This window comes from Plectropomus leopardus, chromosome 9, assembly GCF_026936395.1.
Source record: "Plectropomus leopardus strain MGB_pleo_1.0 chromosome 9, ASM2693639v1, whole genome shotgun sequence".
In the NCBI taxonomy this organism is placed as follows: domain Eukaryota; kingdom Metazoa; phylum Chordata; class Actinopteri; order Perciformes; family Serranidae; genus Plectropomus; species Plectropomus leopardus.
Window position 1 is genome coordinate 8,340,577 of NC_142184.1, and position 21,531 is coordinate 8,362,107.

The window sequence follows — 21,531 nt, forward strand, 5'->3', positions numbered from 1 at the left end:
AGAGTGCATGATCTCAGAATATGTATGGTTATACCATGATTTTGCCCTTAATTTCCAACAATAGAATAAGAATTACAAAACAACATTAAAAAAGTCTCAGTAATCCATGAGAGATAGTAACCAGTGGAAAATATATAGAGTTCTTCAAGTTTAAGGCCAATTAGATTCAAAACTTTTTCAGACTTTAAATGTCACTTGGAATTTTACAATAACCAAAATTGGATAAAAAAAAACAAACTGTAAATTTTATATTAAAGATGTTACCAATAATATTGAGATTTTATAATTCAGCATTAGAGAGAACAGTTCATAAAGTCCTACTTATCATGTCTCAAGATTCTTAAGACGTATTTAAGAGTGATTTAAGTTATTTTTATACCAAAATATGCCTTACTTTTAGATTATTTAATTAAATGCCGTCTAAGACTTTCTAATGATCAGCAGTTGTGACATCTTTAATGTGAAAATAGACAAAAACTAAGAAATGAATCTGAGGAAACAAGTAGCCGTAATTATCAACAGTTTATTTAGTTTATTTATAAATACAGTTTAATATATACATTGTAAGTCTCCCAAAGGGAAGACAACAAAAAGGCATCAAGGCATTATTCTGATATCTAAAACTCCATCACCACCAGCATACATAACCAACTACGACATCCACATAGGTCTCGCCTCAGAAGACGTGAGAGGCAAGTGAAGGGTGATTTAAAGTCAGTCAATAAAATGTTTTCCCACATCGCTGTCAAGATTTACAGTAAATCAATCAGGGAGAGGATAAGGCAATTCAATAAAAACTCCAAGAATCATTACAAAAGTCATTTCAACACAGCATGTCAAACATACCAACAACTGCCCACCCCAGTTACAAACCACTTAATTTGCTTTTACGATTTCCCATGGGTAAATATTTAGTTAACCACACATTGTCACAAAATACCCTTCAAATCCACTAATGCCTGTCTCTAAATCAATAACAAGTTTTACCTCAATAACAAGAGGGCAAGTTAACTGCACGGATATATGGCTACAATAGAACCTATAGTTTATTAAAAAACTACTTTGGCCAACAGAATCTGATGGAAACAGTGACTTAATCAACTTTTATCTATTAAATAAAGGCCTTAACTTCACCAACGTTTTTTCTTTTTTCCACAAATTCATAACCTATTTAAATCACTATAACCACAATCCTGAGATCATCTGGAGAATAAGAATGAAGAATAAGTCAATGACAACAATAAACAGCAATTATAGCCACTCTGTCTCCAAGTTAAGAGTATTATGGTCTGGATTCCTTCTGAGCTCACCCATCTATTTTTATTGCAAGGTTGTCAGTTTTGTCAATCTCCAAGCTAATTATGGCATGTACTTCTAACCACTATCCATAGCTATTTTGCAGTATTACAAAAACACAAAACGTCCTCAAAATTGTCATTACTTTTATATTATCACAAAAAGCAATTCGCTAAAGCGCCAAAACATCCAGTAGAGCCACCGCCAAAAACCCTATTCATGAAGCAAGTCCGTCAAAGCTGAAATGTGTCTACTGTCTGCAGTTAGCAGCACTCAAAACTATATTGTGCCTAATACTGATCAAAAAGAGCTACAGGAGCAGAACTTCTACACAGGCCTTAAACTGTAATGCAGTGACATCAGTTTACCAGCATATATTACACTACCTAGCGCACACAAAACTGCTTCTCACAATACTCTACAAGCACTATGCAATCTGCAGTGTACGTCTGCTGTTGACCTATGGTGAATAATTTTATATAATCAAGTATGAAGGATTCAAAAACTGGAATATTTCATCATAAAAAGCATAATTGTGCCTTTAAATTCAACTAATACTATTGTTATATTGTCTACTTTACAAAGTAGTTCAGCCTTTATCCTGGTCAACCCAAGTACAAAGCAAAGCTAGCTCCTTTATGATTTAACAAATAACATTTTGGAAATTCAAACCTGGGACTTTTTGGTCAAGGTTTTGGGGTCATCTTTTCAAAGCAGCACAATTAATTTAATCTGGAGCGAGCGCAATCCTCCGCAATCAGTGTCTGCTTTTCACAAACTCAAAGAAAAGCTGGTGACCCAGTATATCGCTCGCACAAGCCGACATGCTGTATGCATGCACGCATTCTTACGTCTGTGTAAGTGACATCTTAATTAGTAAAAGTAATTTTGTCATGCAGTTTAAGTAGCTACTTTTTTAAGCTCCAGTTTTCCAACTCAAATAGCAAATATGTGTAAACTAGTAGAAAAAGAAAGGCATTTTAACCTAATCAGATGAGTTAAGACGTATGGTTAAGGGCCTCTGATTACACTGCATAGTTATTTGCTGTACAATACATTTATACAGTTACCGACTAAAGCGTTAAAAAAAAAACTTTCAACCAATCAACTAACTACATAATCTCATCTATAAGAGTGAAGAAATTCCTGGATCGTAAAGCCTTCACTGAAGCCCTTGTAACTTCACCAGGTCTGCTTGTCACAGTTACCAAGACGGTACACGGTGGCAGCGTTACTCACGGAGAATGTTACGCTCTGAAACGGACAGTTTTTTCTCACAACACAAAAGAATAGCAAGATGTGAGGAGTGAAAACAATGTTGGCACACAACTTTGGATTATCTGTGTCTGATTAACTGAGACACAAATCCCAGAAAGACAGAATCATTAACACAAAGGAGTACTGCGAAATAAACAAAACAACAAAAAAGACACTAGTAAGTACTGCATGTGCGGCGTGTAAGGCAGCTTGACAAAACTGTGTCCGCCTCTGTCCTGCCAGACTGTTTACCAGGAGTCCAAAAAAGGCTTTTCACAGAGGACAAAAGATCATCTGAAAAGATGTGTTTAGTCAGGCCAGACAGACTCAGCAGAACAACAGCATGACACAAGAGTATTCTCCCAGATTTTCTAATGGCCAAGCATCAACACTGACTACAGTTACACACATTTCAATGTGACTTTTTCAGATCAAATTGCACATCTTCTGTATTTCCACTATCATCAAAGATAAAATACCAAGTGTTTCAATTAGGGCTGAGTATTCTGCACTCAAAACCTTTAAGGTATCACCAAAACAATCCAGTACCAAGTAGTACCCAAACATTTGCAGTTAAACAATACCTGCATTTAATCCTTTTTGCGCTCAGATCTAGAAAACAAAAAGATTATTTGTAAGTTTGTTTTGTCATACAGTAACTGCAAGCCCTCTTTGATTTAATGCGATGTGATTGGCTCACTACTGCAGCAGCTACAACTCATGCCGTCTGTTGTGTGGTAAAGTTGAGCACTGTGTATTTGAAAAAGTTAGCAGTTCAGCGTGCCAAGATGCCACCAAAAGTTTCAAAGTGCTGTTATACTACAGGGCTGTCACGTCTGGTGGCATTTTAAAACTGAGTGCTTCCATTCACACGATGGTTATCGAATAAAGTAGATAAGCGGCATTAAAGTAAGTACTGTATTATCTTGGGCTTCACAATTAATCGAGATATTACTGAAAACAGCCAAGTGCAATATCCAAACGCAGGCAACAGTAAAAGTAAAATGTGCCTTCAAATTATATTCCTGACATAAGCGATCATGCTTGTTTGGTACAGACCAAAAGTGGTAAAGTTAAAGTTAAGTTTTTTTAAATTACGATTTCTAATAATATCACAACGCATATCACAATTGCAATAGCTGTCCAAAAAAAACCTGCAATATGACTTTTTTCCCATATCATGCAGCCCTGGTGGTATCACTTTAAGGGCGCTGGTATTAGTACTGGTATCGTAATAAAAATAACTACAGAGCCTTGGTTTCAATGGCCGGATAACACATCCCAATCAAATGCCAGCTCAGGATCTGACAGGAATAAGAACAATTTGGTTATTTATTTTTGGTTTGTTTACTTTAAAACTTGTTTTCTGAGCTGTCAGATCTGTTGTTTAGCATCCTGGAGGGATGATTTTGGTTTTAAAGTAGCACAGACTTTTCCACTGCAACTGTAGTCATTGTTTCAGACTGACAAATCCACGACTATAAAATATGGCTGTCTTGATTTGTGGCAAGTTAAAATGAACAACAATGGGTTAGTATTAATAAAAATAAAATCTTATTCATTGACACCTCTGTTTAAACAGTCCCAGAAGTGTGCAGCTGAACCGAAATGTGCCATAAAGCAACAAATGTAACAGTAATTAACCAGTTTGTTCTTTAGCTATCAACATTGGTAAAGCATCCAAAAATCTTTAATCAACCCCGCCCCACCACTTACCATGGCCTAAATCCAAATTTGTTACTTGCACATCAAGTAGACCCTTGATGAAGTGGAGATGCAAAAAGTGATCCAGAGAAAATAAAAAGCAGTGCTAAATATAACGTGATTTATCCACTCTGCAAATGAACAGCTGTGTCTCTGGAGGAGAAAAAAAGTGAGCGTTCACTCTTTCAAGTATTCTTTCCTGGGAGTGTTTGAATTTTCTGACGTGAGGGAAATCTTTTAATCTCCTTGGAAAGCGAAATTATCTCTATCTGACCACAAAGTATCTGATCATACTTTCTTAGCAAAAGCATTTTATAAATCGCCTCAAAAAATGATGAGTTGTGTTAAGACACACAGTTTAGGATATATTGCAATTTCAGATGATGATCCACGAGAGTGAGATGAATGAATGAAATATCCCATCAACCGAGCCCTCCTCTTGAAAAACAGACAAAATGTGCAAGACTTAAAGCTATGGCATCAGAAAGTGTTAGTCTGTCTTCTATGGATTACAGTTTGTGTGAGGCAAAAAGGGGATGAGAAGCCTGGACGGAGCCAGCGTCTTCTGAGGTAGGGTGCAGTTAGCCTGCAGCGTTACTTCACTTTTTGAGCCCATTTCAGATCGTCCGCTCTCGGCTTCTCTCCTGTCACACCCTGGATAAGATCCTCCAGGTACTTCCAGAAACCCAACTTCTCCAGAGGGTAGTTCAGCCAGCCTGGAGAGAAAAAGCTCAATGAAAAACCCGCCTCATGCCGCGCTCACACCAAGGCTGCAGCTAATAATTATTTTCTGTATTGCTTAATCTGCCAATTATTTTCATGAATAATAATTGATCGCTTAGTTTAAAAAATGTCAAAAAAGGGGAAAATGCCAACAACTCCAAACCCAAAGGCTCTAACATTTACAGTCGTAAAAGACAAAGAAAAGTAGCAAATTCTCACATTAAAAAACTGGAGCCAGCAAATGTTGGTCAATTTTGCTTTAAAAAAAAAAAGACAAATGAGTACAGTTGCAGATTAATCTTTTTTTCTTTCTTATTGACAAATCAATGCAGCTTTAGTTCACACGACACCACTTAAGCCCGGATTTTCCCCTCACCAACAGTTTTTGGAGATCCCCAATAAAGGGTGAGTGAGTGTAAGGAGTTGACAATTCTGTCTCGTCTCTGTTAGTACACAGAAAAAAGGCACTGTGGTGCTCTCCAGTGTGTGTATATGTGATTGTGTGTGTGTGTTTGAAAAGGAAAGAAAGTGACAGAGAGAGGAGAAAAAAAGTAGAGGGTGGACTATTGCACAAAATGTTTCTGTAAGTTACCGGCCCAATAACTTACGCAAAATGCTCCTTTGTCACTTCTTTACTTGAATATTTTATAGTACGCAGCCTGAGTTTTGGATTCAGCCTGCTCATCACATGATACTCATCGGGGATTCCTCCTAGTGAAGATCTTGTAGTGTGTGACCCCCTGTCGCCATCAGCTATTTAGTGCCAGCTATGGAGGTAGTAAAAGCAGCACATTGAGGTCTATGTAAAAGCGACAGCAGTATGAGACCATGATTGGTGTGACGTTTTGATGCCGTGTATACTGTACGTGCAACCCACTGTGGGAGACTTAAAAAGTAGCTAGCAGCGGCTCACACAAAGAGAAACAGCTGCCGAAAATGTCTGCAAATCAAGGAGACAATAAGCAAAGGACAAGATCAGCTGCCATGTTACAGAGATAGTAAATTATTGTTATTGCCCTTGTTAGTGTTTAGAAAGCACCACTGACACATAAATGTCACACAAGAGGCTGACGCTGTTGTGTTAAACGTCACACCTCTTGATTCCGCATTGCTGGCATGCTATATAAAATCACACACTGGAGCAGCGTGATGCTGCTGTTGTTTGGTTCTGTGTAGAAGTGCAAAGGCAGTGCAAAGAAGGGACTTTTCAGCGGCCCTAGAGCGTGATCGCTGTGTAAGAAGGGCTAAAGACAAACCTGTAGTGATGCAGAAGTATGTCTCATGAGGGGAGACGTGATGGATGCGGTGGTGCTTGCGCGGGAGGATGATGTGGCAGTCCTGCAGGAACACGACCCACCGGGGCAGGCCGAAATACGTGTGCGACCACTTGTGAATCTGGTTGGTAAGAGTCACAAAGATGCCTAGTGCGAACAGGTAGCAGTACCAGGGGTAGATATGGTAAATCTCCGCTGCAAAAAGAGACAGAAACTGGTGGGTTTTTTCTCTGTGGCATGGTTATTGTGAAGAAAAAAATCAGATGGATGTAAATGTCAGACTTGGTTTGTTGATATAAAACTCACCAGGGGAGAGAGTGAGGAAGCTGAAGGCCATGTGTGCTAGAGGGATTATGGTCAGCATGCAGTTGTCACCATTGGTCTCTATGAAGTCGTGACGGGTTATGGCTGTGGGGTCGATGTGGTGCTCTCTAAATGGTCGTATAAAGGCCTGAAAAATAACAATGTGCACAGTGAATTCAAGAAAATATTCCTTTTAGATCAGATTATTTGGAGTACAAACAATGGACTCCTTACCTTTCCAAAGATAGGTAGATCCACTGATCCCCACGTATCAGCCCCCCAGTGAACAAGTCCTGACGCAAAGTCTGCGGTGAGGATTCCTGCCACTGAAAAAGAGTTGGGATGAGACAACAATTCGAATACAGAGAGAACAAAACACACTTTGATCTGCAGCAGAACCAGTGACAATAGCACATTATATAATTTGAGTCAGCACTTACCAATACTCAACGGGATGTACCACAAATGTCCCAGGTGGAAATTGGCAAGAAGGTGAATGAAATTGAAGGCCATGAGAGAGAAGCAGAGCAGGACACATAACCATTCTTGACATCTTTTGCCTTAAAGGAAAACCGGAGCATATCACATATTAGTATGATCCAACACACTGTGAGCACAGCGTTCTTGATAAGATTATCAGTCACATTGTGTCTCCAGTTCATAGCAACTGGACATGATGTAAGATGATGCAATAGTCTTAACTAAGACGTCCAAAGGTTACAACATAATGAACCTTCAGTTGCTTCTCTACATCAGTGACATTTTTCTGCACTTTGCTCTTACATGACAGGTGAGCAGCTGGGCCTGAAATACCTGTCCACATCTTTCAACTCAAAGCAGGCTGCGGTCTCTGAGTGGCTAAAATAAACTCACTGGCAGGCAGAAGTCCAGTCAACATAGGGTGAAGTCAAGTAATTTGGGACACTTTTTGGTAGATTACCAAGAAAATAACGTAACACTCGGTAGACCACCTTAAATGTTACTTGTATCACTTGTTATGGTTTAGTATATTTCTATGAAAATTATGTTAAATAAAATAATTTAGCAACTTGCAACCCCCTACCTCACTCTGGGGACATGTTCAGGGAAATTTCTTAAGGTAAAATGGTACAATCATGTTTGTTTGTTTTTTAAATGATTTAATCCATTTATCCATTCAGTCACAAATCCATTAAATCATTCGTGCAACCTCTGGCAATTCAAAAAAAAAGATTTTTCCAACATATGTGCCATGTTTCTCACGTCTATTGTTTTGTCTACAATAGACGCGTGCGTGCGTGTGTGTGTGTAACTATTTTTGGCTAATTCAGGGGTTTTGTGGCTGACATTGACTCACAGCATCATATTTAGTTTTTTTTTTTAATTGACAAAAATACTAAAAATGTCTGAAATATGTTAGTGTGATGCAAATTAGCTTTAGTCATGATTTTAAGACACCTTGACACATAAAACATGCTGGTTTTCCTTCAGAAAAAATGTTGCATTTTACCTTATTTTTTGGTCCCATTTTACCTGAATGCATTTAGCATTCACTCAAAAGCCGTTACTATAAAGACTAAAGTGTATTGTGAAAATATCTTGTTCATACGTCAGTAAATAAAAAGTAACGCCCTATAACCATTTTTGTTTTTATACCCTTATTGTTTTAGCTGCATAATTCTTATTAACAACTTGAGAAAATTAACTTTCCTCCGGCCGGTGATTTTTGACTATTTGCTCTGCCGATATCTCAGACCAATAAATACGACTGCTTCATGTTGACCCAAAAAGGAAGGAAAGGGGAAATGATGAATCAAGTGCTTAAAAATTACAGTAATTTAGATTTAAAATATGTATTGACGATAGCTGTATCTATGTTTTCTGGAAAATTTCCCCCTGCTTTTTAGAAACGAATTTCTACTAATTTCTTGATTTTTTGGGAAAATTTCTTGTCAAGTTGCTCAACGTCTTTTCTTCCCCATGTTTTTAGAAGAAATCAACCCAGTTTGCTCAGGGTCAAAAGGTATGTGAAATGTGTCTTAACGCAGCACAAGAAAACTAATGTCAATCCAGGTTTCAAAGGGTTAAGTACATTTATAACAAGAACATGTTCGGTGACTGGCTGCTAATATCTAAGGAGCCTAAGCTGTCCCACACTGACTTCAACCTACAGGAGAAACAGCTAATATGAGCAGCTCAAAAAGCTTTAAGTATTTGCACATTGGGCGTGAAAGCCTTTCAGATAAATGCAAGTCCAAATGGTATGAATGTTAGTGGGAGGACTGGAACAGAGGACTGGCCAAGCTCTCAAAACTATCCAGACCATCAGTTTTTGGTTATGCATAGCTTTCTGGTGCTAGTGTTATGAAAGGTCACGGCAGCTCCGTGAACAAATAAGGCTGCTGAGCCTAAAACAGAAGCGGTGGATTCTTCTAACCTCTGCCTGATGCTCGAAATGTCAAAGGACAAACACAAAATCAACCAATCTCACATGATTCCTGTTGTGTAACAAACAAAAGTCTGACTGTGGCAATCACAGCGCTGTCGCTCAGTGTCGGGCGTCTTTTACTCGCCGCAGTTAAACATAAACTGGTGCTCTTGTTTGTGATTTAAGTAGTTTTTCACCAGTTTGTTACTTGGTGACTACGATATGTAAAGCTTGCCATTATGTCACGCCACTCGTGGACACTTAAACCGGGGGAACAAGCCCGTGAGACGGAGCTACTGAGGGGATCGACTCACCTGGTGAGTATAAATTGGCCAGTTCTCGGGCACCGGCGTGTTGTGGACCCCATCTGGCCGAGCCCCGGCCCGGTCCCTGCGGCTCCGGGCTTTGTGTTTCCACTCCACACCCGTTCTCGTTAACCATTCTCGCCATTTCTCCTCTGTGGGCCCAGCCCCTTCAATCTCTCTACTCTCAGTCAGGAACCAACGGAATCATCAAGTTCTCAGCCCACAGACAGCGTAACGATTCCAGCCAATCAGGGGCAAGTCGTTGAGCGCAGTAGCCAATCACAAGGCGGGAGAACGTTCCACGAATAGCCGAGTAGCCAATGGGGGTTTGCGAGGGGAAAGACCGCATTTCCTGACCCCACCCGTCCTGTGTGCTGTCCGCTGTGCTCGCAGCCCTCTGCTGGATGTACAGTAGATGGAGCTCTGTGTGTGTGTGTGTGTGTGTGTGTGTGTGTGTGTGTGTGTGTGTTTATACATGATATAAAACAACCGGAGCAGGTGTTACAGCGACATCTGTCACCCGTCACACTCCGGGATGCTAATGTAACAACCGTGGGAAAGACCGAAAGTACAGCATGTCGGCAGGTGAGGTGCTAACGGCTCTGAAATAGTTTAAGAATAAAGTAAGAAGTTTTACTTAAAGCGAAATTAGTTAACTTGAAGGTAAATTCAGAAACAGTATAGCGTTTAGTTCAGTACAGTGAGGAGTTTTTCTGCTACAGCCTTTTCTGCTTGGCCTCATGTGAGCAGTTGTTTTTGGTGGCTAATGTTAGCTAGCGTTAATGCTAACTGCCACTTGTTGCCTGTTGACCTTTTTCACAGCAGATATTTGGACTGAGGAGAAGCACAGGTGAGACTGACAACATTAACCATGCCTCCGTTTCATTAAGTGCCCAAGTGAGCAATAATGCATAATACCAGGGCCTCCCTTAAGTGGAATGCAGCTGTCATTAATTTTATTAAACACACCTGTGTTTTTCCTATCATGACATGCCCAAATGTCTGCTGGGAAAAAGGTCAGTAGTTCCTGCTGTTATGCAATAGTTTAATAGAACCGAAGTTAGCAAAATATTTTACGCACAAGTACTACATTACAAGTAAGCTAAACATTTCTACATTTTTAATTTCACTGAAGTCGACACGTGTTGTCAGTAAAATATCACAAAAATATCAGAAGTGAAAGTTCAAAATTGACAGAATGGTCCCTATTAGAGTGATACACTGTAAAACTTTTTAATAGGAACAATTAATGGGCCGGGCTAGTATTTACTGAAATCATGGAGCTCAACAACCTTATATATGGACCAGGCTTTTTATTCCTTTCACACAAAACTGGCTTAGCAAAGATGGAATACAATTACAATATTTATTTAACCCTTTGAAGCTAGGGCAAAGAAGCTTAAATGTAATCAAAAACATGGGAAGAAGGGAATGAGCAACAGAAGAAGAAATTATGTAGAAGTTGGCAAAAAAATTGTAAAAAAAAAAAAGAAAAAAAAAGAACAAAAAATTATCTGAAAATTTGCCAAAAAGCCCAAACAAAAACAACAACAAAAAAACAAATTAGAATTTAAAACAAAAATACCAAATGAGAATTGACCTGGGGAAAAAACAAGCTCAGAACTTATAATAATTCTGTCATTTTGAATATATAATTATGAATATAGTTCACTGGACATATACCTACACTTAAAATCAAATAGTCTGCTACATCTACTGATCTCTTTTTTTGTGTCTCTCTTGTTTACTACGCCAGTAATACTGTATTCTTTGGTGCTCGTGGTTTCAGTAAGATTAACAGAATAATTGAGTTGTGGAGAATCTTACCAAGCTAACATTTTATGTAGTACATCCATACTGACAAAAGCTAACTAACGTTATCTCCAGCTGGTAGCCAGCAACTCGTTTTTTTAGAGAGTTGCTCATATTTCCAGATATTTCCGGACTGTCTTAGACTGTAGGGATGACATTTATTTATTTTGAAAATGGGCCCAATTTCCCTTTAAAGGAATACTTCCCAAACAAAATGACCATTTGTTTATCAGTTAGTCACACCTTTTTAGCTTGAATTCCTAAAGAAAACATCTGTTGGTCATTTTGTGGATGAAGTATTCCTTTAAGCACAGCAGACGTACATATTTGATGTCACCATTGCTCAACATACACAATACTTCTACTCCATCAAATTCTTTTAGATAAATATAGTACTTGTTGCTCTAGTCGTTTTATCATACTCACTTACATTCAAACCTTTAAAACAGCTTTTAAGATATGGTGCACATTTAAAGATTTAATCCTACAACAATTATTATAAAGGAGTTTTACGTAAAACATAAGCATTGTGTGTGTGTGTGTGTGTGTGTGTGTGTGTGTGTGTGTGTGTGTGTGTGTAAAAACATACTTATGGAATAAAACACACTATTTAAAGCCAGGAAAGTGGACAAGAGACAGCTATCAGTGTTGACCAGTGGTGGAAAGTAACAGTACATATATGAAACTATTGTAGCAAAGTAACGTTTTGAGATACTTTATGTAATATTTTCATTTTGCCATGGAGTCACCAATGTGGTTGACAGTGTATCACATTTTTTCCATACCCAGCAGAAAAAAATCACCTACGGCAACAAGTCACAAACATGAATGAGTCACAGAATTAACTGTAACACCGTTGCATAGTTACGTATGCTGGGAATCCACTTGGTCAAAGGGGAGTTTATATTCCTGGGAAAGCCAGGCGATGTTTTAAAGACATCATCGGTTTTGGCTGCTCACTAGTGAAACAGTTTATGTGGAGAGACTCATGGCCAAACATTTATATGAACTCTGTTGCTGTTGTGTCACGTCCGCATATTCTTGCAGCTCCACCACAAGGTGGCAGCAAGCTCTTATATTAAATCCAAACCACTCAGCTCTGATTACAAACTGAAAAGCGAAAGAAGAGCTGAGTGAAGTTATGAACAGGCCGTGTGTTTTAAAGGCTCATTAGACCGGCTCAGTGTTTATAATGCCAGCACCTGTTTTGCACTTGAGCCAAGTATCTGTTTCCTGTTATTATTACATATTTGTGAGCTGTTTTAATGTAATTTTGTAAAAGCAAAACTATCATGGCTCTTGAGACATTTACAGAAAATCTTCTTGGACACATTGAAGTGTTTTAGACTTGAACCAGGCTGACCAAATGTCTCACAACACCCACTCTGACCCTTGAAGTGGATGCATCATCTTGCAGTCTGACCACAACAACAGACTAGATTAAGTCTTTGTGTGTGTGTGTGTGTGTGTGTGTGTGTGTGTGTGTGTGTGTGTTTGTTTTGTGGGGAAACAGCTGTCTGGATACGTCTGTTTATAAGTATCGTTCTTACTGTTAGAGGTTGATTACTCGCAGTGGTGGGGTGTAACAAAGTAAAATTACACAAGTACTGTACTTTTTTTTTTTTAAAAAAAGTATCTTTAATAGGGAAGGGCATATAAAAATGACAGAATAGCACCATCAACAAAAAATGTATTTGCTTTCCAGGTTTTGCGTATAAAGTCCATAAATTGAGCATCATCCAAACCAAGGCAGAAGAGTTCAAAGAGTATGTGCTTGTCGGCCTTTGCTTTAATTCCTGTTGGTCAAATGTGGAATGAACTACGTTCACATTCGTGCTGTTAGAGCAGAAACATAATACAGTGTACTCATTAGGGCATAGTAATGCAGTGCCTTTGGAAAATAGCCTTCATAAATACTCTTATTTACAGATTGCACACACACTTAGATACCACTCTGATACAATTAAACAACAGCAGAAAGAACTATTTGCCAGAACCAAGAAAAAAGACCAAAAAAACCCAGAGGCAGTCATCTGCTGTCGCTGTCATCAAAATAATAACAATCATCAAAAAAGTATTTTCTTTATCCTCTCTGTCTGGGGTATTTTTTAAAAATGATTTCTTCTTTTAAAACAATTTTAAGTGTTTGGGTGTTTATATATTTTTTTATTATTTATATATTTTTAAATATAATTATTTTTTGATCATTTTTGACATTTTGGGGTGTGGTTTTTTGTTGTTTTTTTTTATTTTTTTTTTTAGATTTGACTTCCTTGGTTACTTTTACTTTCAATACTTCGAGTACATTTTCCTGATTATACTTAAGAACTTTTACTGAAACATTTTCAATGCAGGACTTTTACTTGTAACAGATTATTTTTGCAGGTGGTATTTGTACTTTAACTTAAGTAAAGGATCTGAATACTTCTTCCACCACTGATAACATATGAACTGAGAAAATGGTTGCCTCTGAGTGGGATTTTTCCATTATTATTGAGTTGATGAGATGTGACTGTAGGGGGCGTGAATGGACGTGTTGTCAACAAATGCTAGTTGAAAGTATTCACCACATTTTGTTTGACAGTCACAGTCTGGGTTTTAGGGACTGTGTTTGGATTTTCACTTTTTGTTTTTGTTGTAACAGTTTCATATGAAAACCACCAAAGTTGCATTTCCTCTCTTTATTATGCTGCAACCAAATTTCTATGCCACAACTGAACATCACACACAAAAAAGTTTTAATTATGTCCAGACACAAATAGTTGAATGCAGAAAGCTCCCATGCACTGTAAAATCTGACAAGTTGACTTTAATTTTAAAAATCCAGGTAAGCCATAGCCTCTGAAAATGAAATTAAATATAACATTAGTCATAATGTATGTTTATTGTTTATCTTATTGTTAAGTTTACTTTATACTTACATACTTTTGTGAAGCTGTTTCAACCTGTATATGACACGTTTATTTAAATCAGTCTTTCTAAGTTTTAGCAACTTCAGTACACCAAGTTTTCTTTGCTATATACTGTATGTGTATTCTGCTGGTTGCAAACTAGATAGTTATATTTGTATTTTTTTTTTAACATTGTAACAAAACAGAACTTGCACATCTCATGGAAATGACCAAAAGACTATAACTATAATTTTCTTATATAATCAAATTATTTTTAAGCACTTAATTTGGTCATGTCCTTGTTCTTTTTTAAAATTCTTTTGGGGTTTTATTTTTTCTCATTTTTAGGTTATTTTCTTGTTGTTTTTCCTACTGTTGGGGTCTCATTCATTTCTCCTGAAGTCTCTCGTTGCTTTTTTACCCCTGTTTTTGAAAGAAACCAATCCAAATTGTCCAGGTTTCAGAGTTAAGTAAGAACAACTTGTCAGATTTTACAGTGTGAGAGCAGCACAGGTTGTCCGGTTGGCTCATCGCTGCGCGTCACACACCTGCCCAGCTGAAGCCCCGCCCCTCGCGTCTAATAAAACCCCCCCGAGACAGGAAGACCTGTCAATTCCTCCCAATCCAAGAGCGCAACCTCTTCAAAGTAGTTTCACCGAGTGTTGTCACAGACAGTGACACGGCGGATTTAAACTCATTACATCCCGACACTTGAGCCATTTCACAACTGAAGCAACTGAACCCAAAAACCACTCTGGGCGTCTCAGATCAGCGCTCCATGCTCCTGCAATCCGGCGGGTGTTAAGATCCATGGAAGTGGCCGGCTTCTACGACGAGGGCGGCTTTGCTATCCACAGTAGAGACAGCATTATCAGCCCCATCAGCTCATACTGGAGGCTCGGCGACTCGATGACGGAGCTGGGCATTGAAGAGCGGGAGAGAGCGATAGACTTCAGCGCGTACCTGGATTCAGCTTTGCACTGCCCGCAGCTGGCGGCGCAGACGCACCACCAGCAGCAGCAGCAGGGGGACGTTTACCCAGATTTCCTGGCGGGTGACAAGATCAAGAGAGTTTCAGCCCTACAGAACTACAAGAACTACTCGTTGCTGAACGAGCTGGAGACGAGTCAGTGCGACAACCTGAGGGACCCCAGGGAGCCTTACGCGCTGGGTTACACTGAGCTGCAGGAGACCCGTGTGGATAGTGTGCTCAGCCCTGAACTCCGCTACAGAGCCGCTGCTGCTGCTGCTGCTGCTGAGAGAGACGACAGTCAAGAAGACGTAAAGATGGAGAACGGGTCGTCTGGTTTTGACATGAGGTACCTTCATTACCAGTCCACCAGCGGCAGTCTTGGAAACATCTCCACCGCGTCCTCGACTTGCTCCAGCCCGCCCAGCACACCTGCCCCGTCAGGTAAAAGCAGGTCGCCGTCACACGGTGGCAAAATGTCCAGCGGCAAGGCAAAGAAACGCTTGGACAAGGACAGTGAAGAGTACAGGGTGAGGCGGGAGAGGAACAACCTTGCCGTGAGGAAGAGCAGGGACAAAGCCAAAATGCGCAACTTGGAGACTCAACATAAAGTGCTGGAACTGGCCGCAGAAAACGATCGTTTACAAAAGCGCGTGGAGCAGCTGTCCAGAGAGCTGGCCACCCTGCGCAACCTGCTCTCTGCCACCGGACAATGTTAGAAAACCTCCTCCAGAGAGTCCACACGGACCTCCGGAGCTGCTTCTCTAATCATCGATGGACTTTAGAGCCGGAGGTGATCCACTGAACAGGTGTTGGAAAAAAAACGGTACGCTTTCACATGTGAAGACAGCGACCACCAGTTTACAGGGACACTTTGAATGGGACTGAAGGAGTGGGTGCATGGATTGCGCAATCATTCTTCACATGTCACCGTAGCTTTATTCTCAGATGTAATTTTTTGTGTGTGTATGCAGTATTTCGGTGCAGATTTTACATACATGCGAGTGAATTTCTACATTTTGTGTATCTGGAGCAATGGTTGTCAAGGGAAGAGTTGTGCTGCAGTGAAATGATGCAACTCTTTGTAATAGTATTGGCAATGAATGAAATAAGTCTAATTATTTAATATTAAAAGGGGAAATGCTTTAATTGTACTTGATATTTTATTGAATTAAACAGATTTATACTTTGTCTAAAGAATTTTGTTTCTAATTTCTTCCTTTTCTGTCCTTTTCAAGCAGGTGCAGACAGGGGTGTTAATACACGCCTTAAATATTCACACTCATAGTGAGACGATGTGTTTCTATTACAACATATTGCGGATAAAAAAAATTGGCTCGACAGCGAGGAAAATTTGCAATATTTTAGTTCAAGCTAATATGACAAAATTGGAAGGGACATCAACATGACACAGGAATTTGATGTTTCTTTGGGGTCATATAGAGCACATTTTACATTTGTAGTCATCGCCAGCAAGGCTACAGACATTTAAATAATGCATCAGATCAGCATTCATTCATTATTATTTATTGTTTCCACAAAGCAGAAAATGGCGTTCAGTGTAGTTACACAGCGAAAGAAACCTCCTGTTACTAAATATAAAATGAGGCCTAGTATGTGAAATTGTGATTTTTATTGCCACCAAATACAGCAGAAAAGAGAGGCGAATCCTCTTAATAACAGACTCTCCACATCATTATTGTGTAACTCTTTGCATGTCTGTTTAATCATTGATTGACACAAAAGTCCACAGATCCTGAAATACTTCCAACCAATTTATACTGAAATGATACTGCTGAGAGCAGCAGAAAAAAAAAGACTTGGTCACACTGCACGCAGCACAGAAATGCTAGCTTTATCTTTAGCACACGGCTCTGTCAATAGTCTGCTGAGTCCACTGGCCCAGTGAGGGGTTCAAGGTTGCATAGAAATTAATAAGCAACTAACCTCCTCACACCACCTCAGGTCACGCTTCAACAGCCAAAAGGCCTGGCTGTGTGTCAGTACAACCAACAATCCTGAGCAAACCTCCTTTAACCCACAAGTGGACAACATTCAGCAGAAAATGAAGAAGTTAAAAAATGGGAGTGACAAAGTAGGTTACACCAGACATGATAGATAAGTGGACTATTTGTTTGCAGTGGAATTTACCAAGCCCTCTGACTGCTTTTCACTGTGTGCACAGTATGAATCGTATCTGTCTCGAGCAAGCAAACCCCAGACAGAGAGGATAAAGAAAGAGGCATGGTGGGATTTGTAGGTGATCCGTGACAATTCAGGGTGGAGAGTGTTTTTCTAACAACAGAATTTTTTAAACAACAGAGAAGAAGAAAACCCCGCTCTGCTTGTTTTTCAGTGGGGGTAAAGTCTATTTTATTGTTCCTGAAAAGTTATATTCTCTAAATAAAGCATAAAAACTTGTTTTGTGCAGTGGGAGATGACATTTTGAACACTAAATGTTTCAACACACTCAATGATGGAACAGTTTAGCTTTTAACTGTTGTGCAATATCCTCCCTTTCCAACACATCACCACTTGAAGAATGCTACACCCACATTTCAATAAGACAATTGTTATCCTCCATGAACATGACAATAGCTTTAAGTAGTTGTGGCTTGGCTTTAAGTCTCACTTGGTACAAAAAAGCACTAGCAACATTATCATCTTACAGATTTTATGAAAAGTTGTGGTTTTTTTACAACATAATCACCAAAACCGCGAAACAGAGTAATGTTTCATATAATGTGTTAATGATTTACATCCATACACTTCACTGTTGTGACTTTCTCCACACATTTTCTCCTCTTGCTGCTCTCGTCGTAGCTGTCAGTGCTGGCACAGATTCATTCAAACATTCTAGGCATTCTTTCTTCGATGACCCCTCGTTTCCTACTGGAGCCCCACGCAGTCTTTCCCTGCTCCTGGCTCACATGCTGACAGGAGAGAGGGAAATTCCCACACAGGATGACCTCTTTTTTGAAAGTTTAGCTCGGCCCATTTTCCTCTTTTTACCGTCAATGGGCAGTGTCTGTCCGTAAAGCCGTTGCATCATAGCCCCTCCATAGGCCAACTGGCCTCCTAAAAAACTCCTCTGATAAAGCAATACAAACACACACACACACACACACACACACACACATACACACACACACACACACACACACACACACACACACACCTGTCATTGTAATGTCCACTCTGTACCAGTTGTTAAGAAATGAAAGAATTTTTTGAACCTATTAGTCACGTTAGTTTGTTCTTTTGGTGCTTGTTAGCAAGTTTTTGGTACTAAGCCACATTTTTGCAATGTTGTACCTGACTGTGTTTCCCAAATTAATCACAAAAGCAGAAAAATTGAAACTTGCCCTTCTTTTTTTTAAGGTCCGAAATTAATTAATTTGGCTTTAAGCTTTTTTTTTTTTTTGACAGGGTCCAGCTTTCTCGCTTGTTCAGTTTGACAGTGGATATATAGAATAATCTGTTGCATTACATCCACTTTCCATAATGTCTGATGTTATTTGTCGTGTTAGTAGATTAGTTTCGTTGTCTGGTTGCTTTGTATTCTCATAGTTTTTTGTATTTATGTGAAACAGTTAATGTCCTGGGATGCAAGACAAATTACTTTATTTTTTTTCTGACAATGAAGTGAAACCCTATGTTATCTTATCTTATACACAACACATTTGGTGCTGTTTACATCATAAATACCCACAGAAGTGTGTCAAAGTTAAAATATAATGTGAATGTGGAGCAAAACAGATAAATTAGACTTTTGTTGCAGCTCCACAGATAATGTAATTTGGAAACAGGTATGAAGTAAACTAACATAATTTCTACCAATTAGGAAATTGTCAACTGTTTTCATAATCAATAAACATTTTTTTTTCATTTTTAAGCAAACTAATGTCAAATATTTTCCTTTTTAAGCTTCTCGGATATGACTTGATACATTTCTTTATCACATGATATTAAACTGAGTGCTATCACTTAGTATGTGGGAAATTACAATTGGCATTATTTATTATTTTCTGGCATTTTATACACAAAATGATTGATTGAAAAATAAGCAGCAGATTAGTGTATAGTAAAAATAATTCTTAGTTGCAGCCCACAGCTGGCCACTGTGGTTTTTAGCAAACTTCCTGCAAACAAGAATAAAAAGTGCATTTGCTAGGGACTATCCTCAGCCATATTTGGGGCTCGAGTGAGTATTTTTGGCAACAGGACATATGTGGAATTGACTTAAAATAAAGTGCCCATGTTCATCCTAATGAAGGCGCAGTGAGGCTCATTGATGTGTTTTTAATAGTTTTTGGACAGCAGTGGGGCTATATGACACAGAGAATTAACATATATCAGGCTTTGGTTACACATACATTACTGGTAAATAGATCAGTTCATTCAAGCCATCCAGTTTATTGTCATTTTACCATACATCTCTATGCATGGCAGATGGAGAGTGTGTTTCTCAAGCGGCAATGTAAATAACACTTTATAGAAAAAACACAACCCCTTAACCTGCATACCTAAGATGTTTTTTTTAAGTGTGGGATTTGTCTACAGGGACATATAGAAGAATAGCAGTTATCCTTTTATTGCTAATCTATTTCTGACAGACTCAATTAGTGTCAACTTATCCTCCCAGATAGACAGATCTTTTCTTGGTGCTTGTTATCCTACATCCACCTTAACACCATTAAGCCATGGAGTCCCCCAAGGTTCTATCCTGGGTCCTGTTTTGTTTTCTATTTATTTATTTATTTTTGTGCATTTCTTCATTGAATGTCTCAAATTACCTTTTGACAAATGCAGATATAATATAGTTGGTTGTTTTTAGCACATTTATACTCTTAATTACTCCTCTAGAATGTTTAATTATCGAGCTTTTGAAAGCAGTTTGCAGTTGTGTGGTTTTTACCATTTTGGGATTCATGCCCTCGGACTGTAAATTTCATAGTCATGTTTCATCTCACAGAGTGACCTATGACCAGAGCTTAAATGAGTGATTACATGACCTCCAGTATAGAGAACTTACATTGAGTCACAGTTGATTTTTAAGTAATTAAGGGCACTCAGATGCTGATTTGGTTTGTGTAAAAGTATTGAAGCTGTAGATAATCTGTTTTATAATCTGAGTTATTGTTAGTTATTGTTTATATCTTCATAGTTGTAGTGCCACATCATCCTAAATCAGCCATCATTATTATATATACACCTTTTTTTGTAAGAAATGTGCAGACTTCTAACACAAATGATTGACCAATGTAAACCAGATTGTGATCTTAAGTCTAGGCCAAAGACAAAATGTGGTCAAGATGTCTGGGCCCTCTGAAACTTTGAAATACTCCAGCAAAACTAGCCAAACCTGTGACATCTTGCTAACCACAATTAAAACAGCTATTTATAAATGTGATTTCAAGTATTGGTCATTTTGACACTGTGATTTTGCGTGTTTAATTGCAGTTCCTCCTCTATGCGAAAGGGACACCGGATATCCGTACCATGGGGTGTAACGGGAAGCCAGACCGCCTGAGATACGGTAAACGGACCAGAACATGATCTGTCTTGAAGTGCACCAAGATTTCAACATCTTAGTTCACTTCTGCTATTTCTGCTGTAGATGACTGTGAAAACACTAAACTGACGTGCAGAAGTGACTTGCGGTCACTACACAGGATCAAGTATCACTGCCCAGATCTTGTGTAACATTTGACCATACTTGCAAAACAAGCAATGGCTTAATTATTAGAGACACATTTCTACGTGAGAAGCGTTAATATCCATTCGCTCACAGTGAATTAAGGGTTAATCGATGCTTTATGCAGAGTGATCAGTAGATGTTATTTATTGCTTACAGAATGTTGAATTATTCTATCGTTAATAAATCAACTTTTAGATTATTATGTATATTTAGCCTGATATAACTTTACTTTCCACTGAGTTTTTACAAAACATGGAATCTCATGGGAAAATTGTTAAAATTGAAAAAAAAATGTTAAGTACTATTTGGGAATACATTGTGATGGTTTAGCACCATTTTAAAAGTGACACCTGCTCTTACAAAATTTTTTATTTGTAGTGTATGACCAAATAATGATTATTTTCCAGTGGTAGTAAGTCATTTATTCACAACATTTTCTTTAAAGCAACGATACTGCAATTTAAATTGTGATTGAAAATCCTGCATTTAAAAGTTAACTCAAGGAAAAGCACATAAATATAACCACCAAAACGTAGGAAAAAATGCCAACTTTGAAAGCGATATTACAGATGCATTAATAGGAGGATATGATTTTGATGTTGTATTTGGTTGCAGTTGAGCAAAAGTTTAACTTCATAGACTGTTAGGTAATTTCATCTATAAGAATGAATCTGATTATTACAAGCTGACCGTATGATCTTTATTTAAAGTCTTTATTTTTTAAGTATCAAGTACAAGAAGTAACTATAGCTGTCAAATAACTGTAATGTAATACCTCTCACAGTACTAAAATTTCTAATTTTGATGCAATACCATGAAATGATATTTGATACTATTTTGTATGGTCTTTTTTAATGGACGGTAAGCGCATGCATTTAAAAAAATATG

The 21,531-nt window shown here is 38.5% G+C and overlaps 3 protein-coding genes across 4 annotated transcripts in view; 2 read left to right on the forward strand and 1 right to left on the reverse strand.

Moving 5' to 3' along the window:
- Positions 1–509: 509 nt before the first annotated feature.
- peds1b (plasmanylethanolamine desaturase 1b) lies at positions 510–9,473 on the reverse strand. Its single transcript, XM_088081870.1, has 6 exons — positions 9,279–9,473; positions 6,998–7,117; positions 6,792–6,883; positions 6,561–6,705; positions 6,237–6,449; positions 510–4,973 (listed from the first exon to the last, which is right to left on the reverse strand). The coding sequence occupies exons 1-6, from the start codon at positions 9,412–9,414 to the stop codon at positions 4,852–4,854; spliced, it is 828 nt and encodes a 275-aa protein (XP_087937996.1). The 5' UTR covers positions 9,415–9,473; the 3' UTR covers positions 510–4,851.
- A 231-nt stretch (positions 9,474–9,704) lies between these two features.
- Positions 9,705–21,531, forward strand: part of klhl12 (kelch-like family member 12) — a 46,947-nt gene continuing 35,120 nt past the window's right edge. For both annotated transcript variants that reach the window (XM_042492256.2, XM_088081867.1), the window contains exons 1-2: positions 9,705–9,854; positions 20,406–20,481. The gene's annotated coding sequence lies outside the window, so the exon portion shown is untranslated. The remainder of the gene's footprint in view (positions 9,855–20,405; positions 20,482–21,531) is intronic.
- cebpb (CCAAT enhancer binding protein beta) lies at positions 14,566–16,142 on the forward strand. Its single transcript, XM_042492261.2, has one exon. It carries the CDS (start codon positions 14,783–14,785, stop codon positions 15,659–15,661), a length of 879 nt encoding a protein of 292 aa, XP_042348195.1. The 5' UTR covers positions 14,566–14,782; the 3' UTR covers positions 15,662–16,142.